The sequence below is a fragment of the Talpa europaea genome (genome assembly GCF_964194135.1).
Source record: "Talpa europaea genome assembly, chromosome: 4".
Classification (NCBI taxonomy): Eukaryota; Metazoa; Chordata; class Mammalia; order Eulipotyphla; family Talpidae; genus Talpa; species Talpa europaea.
In genome coordinates this window covers 138,439,018-138,445,613 of record NC_140070.1, presented here as the reverse complement: position 1 = coordinate 138,445,613, position 6,596 = coordinate 138,439,018, and the positions used below count along the sequence as shown (strand labels likewise).

Below are 6,596 nucleotides of genomic sequence, written 5' to 3'. Positions count from 1 at the left end.
GCTGCAGGAGATAGTTGACTATAAAATCAATAAAATATTGTAGACTCTGCAAGTACTAATTATTGATTGATCACGTTAGTGGAGAGTATGACTACATAAAACATATGTGAGAAACCTTATAATGGAACTTGCATTGAAAACTTGGACTTGAACAAAGATATTCCTGTACCAAGGCATTTTTCTCACTCAAAGTTGAAATGCTTAGAAAAATTCGTCATTTTTGATTAAATTATTAAGAGTAAGCCATTGATTACTTATCCGGTGTCCACTAAAAAATTTTGCCCTATAGAAAGAATAGAGTGTCATACTGATGGAAAAGAATGAGATACACAAGCTTACCTTTGGAGAGAAGGAGCTTATTTTGGGAGTAACTGTAGCACATGAAATACTAAATTCCTTGTCCAAATCCAATAAAATTTCTTTAGAAGATTTACCTCAGGAATGGAAAAATGAAACCAACATGATATAATAATGATGATGATGATTGGATTAGGAGGAGGAGGAGGAGGGTATTAATAACAATGAGTATAATTTTGCGTTTTATAGTTACTTTCTCAGACATTGGAAGAGCAAAATAGTACATACACGCATATATAGGCCAAACATATTTTGTTGATTGTTATGTCATAGCCATGAAATACAATTATGGAAGTAAAATTATACTATATAAGCTTGGGTATTTAGCAAAACATCTTTATGTTTAAAATAATCATTAGAAAATTCCTAGGATGGCAGTAAGTAACATGACATCTTGGGCAAGATGGCGGTACACAGAGTGAGCTCACTTTAGCAAATAGTTATAAAATGAGAATAGAACCCATGTGAGGTCGGGCACACCCATTCCTGGAGTATATAAGTGCCCTGCAAGAGTAGCTGATACTCAGACTTCAGAAATATCCTCCTACAAGTCAACTAGAACTTCACCTCCTAATACCATGTATTGCAACTACTTTGGAAACTCCTGTGGGAGCTACGGCTGTGGCCTGGGCTATGGCTGCGGATATGGCTCCCTCTATGGCTGTGGCTACTATGGTTCTGGATATGGCTGTGGCTATGGTTCCAGATATGGCTGTGGCTATGGTTCCGGATATGGCTGTGGATATGGTCCCAGATATGGCTGTGGCTATGGCTCCGGATATGGCTGTGGATATGGTTCCGGATACGGCTGTGGCTACGGTTCCAGATACGGCTGTGGCTATGGCTCCAGATATGGCTGTGGCTATGGATCTTCTTTCTGTGGTTACCGTCCTATCGTCTACAGGAGATGCTATTCTTCTTGCTGCTAAAACATCACCGTAGTCCATATTTCTTCTAAAATGATCACTCCAAGCCATTTCTTCTTCACTGCCTAGTGATCACAACAGAATTCGCTGAAGATAGTGTTCAGAAACAGCAGAAAACTCGTCTTTTTGGAAGTCCTGCTTGTTGCTGAGGAAACCTGAATTACATCATGTTGCTTCGGAAACACTTTAAATTCATAGACAAAGCGCAAACCCTCTAACTCCATATTACAAATTTCTATATTGTGATCATTTACAAATAAACACGATTCTTTGCTCCTAACAAGTTTGTGTATCTTTTCTGTCAAATGTGATCATTGACTTACTCTTTTGTCCTCTATGTCTGTGCCCTCAGAGCCTGGTAGAGCTAATTTCAGCAGGTCATTCTAACTGTATGTCTGGTCTCTACGCTCATTTCTTAGCACCCATGACTTACTGAAGAATATGTGCCTTGAATATCATAGCTAAAATAAATGGGTCTTTGTTGGTTGAACCCTGTGATCTTAATTTATTTTACTGAAGCATTTCTTCCTAAGCTTTTGTGTTTTAGGATTCTGGGTTTACCCAGACCTGTTTCTTTCTCTCTATATGAACACTCATCAACACATGCATACACACACACACACAGAGACGAGCTACTTAGGGCAGTCTGGCTTGGGAAATTATAATGTTGAAAAAATTGGTTTGAAGGAGTCATCTAGAAATTGCAGAAAAATGAATAGGGAAGGACAAATGCTCTTTTATGTTCATTGCAGCACCATTTAAATCAGCCACATTTGGTGTTGGCGAGGGTGTGGAGAAAAAGGAACTCTCCTGCACTGTTGGTGGGAGTGCAAACTGGTCCAACCAGTAAGGAGAGCTGTGTGGAGATTTCTGGACCTACTAAACATAGAGCTTCCATATGATCCAGCAATTCCACTCCTAGGTATTTACCCAAAGGACACAGAAACATCAATTCCAAAGAGCACCTGCACCCCTATGTTTATAGCAGCACTATTTACAATAGCTAAGCTTTGGAAACAGCCCAAATGCCCACAAATAGATGACTGGATCAAGAAGATGTGGTACATATACACCATGGAATATTACTCAGCCTACAAAAAAGATAAACACATGCCATTTGCAGCAACATGGATGGCGCTGGAAGGGATCATGCACAGCAAAATAAGCCAGAAAAGAAAAATACCGGATGGTCTCACTCATAGCAGGAATGTAGAAAACTTAAATAAGGGACCAGGAAAATGAATAACTATAAGAAAGTGAAAATCAAAATCAACAAACAACTATGAACCAGAGACACTCTATGGGTGGTGGGGGGCGGGGAGGGGAAGGATTGGGGTCAAATAAGGGGATTGCAATTGTATGGGGAATATAAAAATAAAATTATTTAAAAAAATAAAATTGCAATATAAGTTAAAGCAATTTATACAAAATGTAAAATCCATACTATATCTCTGTTTAGGTATACAGTATATATATAAAATTCATATGTATATTTTTTAAAAAAAGAAAGAATAGTGTGTTATACTGATGGAAAAGAATGATATACACAAGCTTACCTTTGGAGAGAAGAAGCTTATTTTGGGAGTAACTGTAGTATATGAAATACTAAATTCCTTGTCCAAATCCAACAAAATTTCTTTAGAAGATTTACCTCAGGAATGGAAAAATGAAACCAACATGATATAATAATGATGATGATGATTGGATTAGGAGGAGGAGGAGGGTATTAATAACAATGAGTATAATTTTGTGTTTCAGAGTTACTTTCTCAAGCATTGAAAGAGCAAAATATTACATACACACATATATAGGCCAAAATGTCATAGCCATGAAATACAATTATGGAGGTAAAATTATGTTATATAAGCTTGGGTATTTAGCAAAACATCTTTATGTTTAAAATAATCATTAGAAAATTCCTAGGATGGCAGTAAGTAAAATGACATCTTGGGCAAGATGGCGGTACACAGAGTGAGCTCACTTTAGCAAATAGTTATAAAATGAGAATAGAACCCATGTGAGGTAGGGCACACCCATTCCTGGAGTATATAAGTGCCCTGCAAGAGTAGCTGATACTCAGACTTCAGAAATATCCTCCTACAAGCCAACTACAACTTCACCTCCTAATACCATGTATTGCAACTACTTTGGAAACTCCTGTGGGAGCTACGGCTGTGGCCTGGGCTATGGCTGCGGGTATGGCTCCCTCTATGGCTGTGGCTACTATGGTTCTGGATATGGCTGTGGCTATGGTTCCAGATATGGCTGTGGCTATGGTTCCGGATATGGCTGTGGATATGGTCCCAGATATGGCTGTGGCTATGGCTCCGGATATGGCTGTGGATATGGTTCCGGATATGGCTGTGGCTACGGTTCCAGATATGGCTGTGGCTATGGCTCCAGATATGGCTGTGGCTATGGATCTTCTTTCTGTGGTTACCGTCCTATTGTCTACAGGAGATGCTATTCTTCTTGCTGCTAAAACATCACCATAGTCCATATTTCTTCTAAAATGATCATTCCAAGCCATTCCTTCTTCACTGCCTAATGATCACAACAGAATTCGCTGAAGATAGTGTTCAGAAACAGCAGAAAACTCGTCTTTTTGGAAGTTCTGTTGTTGCTGAGGAAACCTGAATTACACCATGATGCTTCGGAAACACTTTAAATTCATAGACAAAGTGCAAACCCTCTAACTCCATATTACAAATTTCTATATTGTGATCATTTACAAATAAACACGATTCTTTGCTCTTAACAAGTTTGTGTATCTTTTGTGTAAAACGTGACCATTGCCATACTCTTTCGTCCTCTATGTCTGTGCCCTCAGAGCCTGGTAGAGCTAATTTCACCAGGTCATTCTAACTGTGTGTCCGGTCTCCATGCTCATTTCTCAGCACCCTTGACTTACTGAAGAATATGTGCCTTGAATATCATAGCTAAAATAAATGGGTCTTTGTTGGTTGAAACCTGTGGTCTTAAATTATTTTACTGAAGCATTTGTTCCTAAGCTTTTGTGTTTTAGGATTCTGGGTTTACCCAGACCTGTTTCTTTCTCTCTATATGAACACTCATCAACACATGCATACACACACACACACAGAGACGAGCTACTTAGGGCAGTCTGGCTTGGGAAATTATAATGTTGAAAAAATTGGTTTGAAGGAGTCATCTAGAAATTGCAGAAAAATGAATAGGGAAGGACAAATGCTCTTTTATGTTCATTGCAGCACCATTTAAATCAGCCACATTTGGTGTTGGCGAGGGTGTGGAGAAAAAGGAACTCTCCTGCACTGTTGGTGGGAGTGCAAACTGGTCCAACCAGTAAGGAGAGCTGTGTGGAGATTTCTGGACCTACTAAACATAGAGCTTCCATATGATCCAGCAATTCCACTCCTAGGTATTTACCCAAAGGACACAGAAACATCAATTCCAAAGAGCACCTGCACCCCTATGTTTGTAGCAGCACTATTTACAATAGCTAAGCTTTGGAAACAGCCCAAATGCCCACAAATAGATGACTGGATCAAGAAGATGTGGTACATATACACCATGGAATATTACTCAGCCTACAAAAAAGATAAACACATGCCATTTGCAGCAACATGGATGGCGCTGGAAGGGATCATGCTCAGCGAAATAAGCCAGAAAAGAAAAATACCGGATGGTCTCACTCATAGCAGGAATCTAGAAAACTTAAATAAGGGACCAGGAAAATGAATAACTATAAGAAAGTGAAAATCAAAATCAACAAACAACTATGAACCAGAGACACTCTATGGGTGGTGGAGGGCGGCGAAGGGAGGGATTGGGGTCAAAATAAGGGGATTGCAATTGTATGGGGAATACAAAAATAAAATTATTTAAAAAAATAAAATTGCAATATAAGTTAAAGCAATTTATACAAATGTAAAATCCATACTATATCTCTGTTTAGGTATACAGTATATATATAAAATTCATATGTATATTTAAAAAAAAAGAAAGAATAGAGTGTCATACTGATGGAAAATAAAGAGATACACAAGCTTACCTTTGGAGAGAAGGAGCTTATTTTGGGAGTAACTGTATCACATGAAATACTAAATTCCTTGTCCAAATTCAACAAAATTTCTTTAGAAGATTTACCTCAGGAATGGAAAAATGAAACCAACATGATATAATAATGATGATGATGATGATTGGATTATGAGGAGGAGGAGGGTATTAATAGCAATGAGTATAATTTTGTGTTTCACAGTTACTTTCTCAGGCATTGAAGGAGCAAAATATTACATACACACATATATAGGCCAAACATATTTTGTTGTTTGTTATGTCATAGCCATGAAATACAATTATGGAAGTAAATTATATTATATAAGCTTGGGTATTTAGCAAAACATCTTTATGTTTAAAATAATCATTAGAAAATTCCTAGGATGACAGTAAGTGACATGACATCTTGGCAAGATGGTGGTACACAGAGTGAGCTCACTTTAGCAAATAGTTATAAAATGAGACTAGAACCCATGTGAGGTAGGACACACCTATTCCTGGAGTATATAAGTGCCCTGCAAGAGTAGCTGATACTCAGACTTCAGAAATATCCTCCTACAAGTCAACTAGAACTTCACCTCCTAATACCATGTATTGCAACTACTTTGGAAACTCCTGTGGGAGCTACGGCTGTGGCCTGGGCTATGGCTGCGGGTATGGCTCCCTCTATGGCTGTGGCTACTATGGTTCTGGATATGGCTGTGGCTATGGTTCCAGATATGGCTGTGGCTATGGTTCCGGATATGGCTGTGGATATGGTCCCAGATATGGCTGTGGCTATGGCTCCGGATATGGCTGTGGATATGGTTCCGGATACGGCTGTGGCTACGGTTCCAGATATGGCTGTGGCTATGGCTCCAGATATGGCTGTGGCTATGGATCTTCTTTCTGTGGTTACCGTCCTATTGTCTACAGGAGATGCTATTCTTCTTGCTGCTAAAACATCACCGTAGTCCATATTTCTTCTAAAATGATCACTCCAAGCCATTTCTTCTTCACTGCCTAGTGATCACAACAGAATTCGCTGAAGATAGTGTTCAGAAACAGCAGAAAACTCGTCTTTTTGGAAGTCCTGCTTGTTGCTGAGGAAACCTGAATTACACCATGATGCTTCGGAAACACTTTAAATTCATAGACAAATTGCAAACCCTCTAACTCCATATTACAAATTTCTATATTGTGATCATTTACAAATAAACATGATTCTTTGCTCCTAACAAGTTTGTGTATCTTTTCTGTCAAATGTGACCATTGCCATACTCTTTCGTCCTCTGT

The 6,596-nt window shown here is 38.7% G+C and overlaps 3 protein-coding genes across 3 annotated transcripts; all 3 read left to right on the top strand.

Moving 5' to 3' along the window:
* Nucleotides 1–935: 935 nt before the first annotated feature.
* On the top strand, nucleotides 936–1,286 carry LOC311169307 (uncharacterized protein; the record flags this gene model as incomplete). Its single annotated transcript, XM_084231127.1, has 1 exon — nucleotides 936–1,286. The coding sequence occupies one exon, from the start codon at nucleotides 936–938 to the stop codon at nucleotides 1,284–1,286; it is 351 nt and encodes a 116-aa protein (XP_084087253.1).
* Nucleotides 1,287–3,414: 2,128 nt separating this feature from the next.
* LOC311169305 (uncharacterized protein) lies at nucleotides 3,415–3,765 on the top strand (the record flags this gene model as incomplete). Its single annotated transcript, XM_084231124.1, has 1 exon — nucleotides 3,415–3,765. One exon carries the CDS (start codon nucleotides 3,415–3,417, stop codon nucleotides 3,763–3,765), a length of 351 nt encoding a protein of 116 aa, XP_084087250.1.
* Nucleotides 3,766–5,910: 2,145 nt separating this feature from the next.
* On the top strand, nucleotides 5,911–6,261 carry LOC311169304 (uncharacterized protein; the record flags this gene model as incomplete). Its single annotated transcript, XM_084231123.1, has 1 exon — nucleotides 5,911–6,261. One exon carries the CDS (start codon nucleotides 5,911–5,913, stop codon nucleotides 6,259–6,261), a length of 351 nt encoding a protein of 116 aa, XP_084087249.1.
* Between the last annotated feature and the right edge of the window lie 335 nt (nucleotides 6,262–6,596).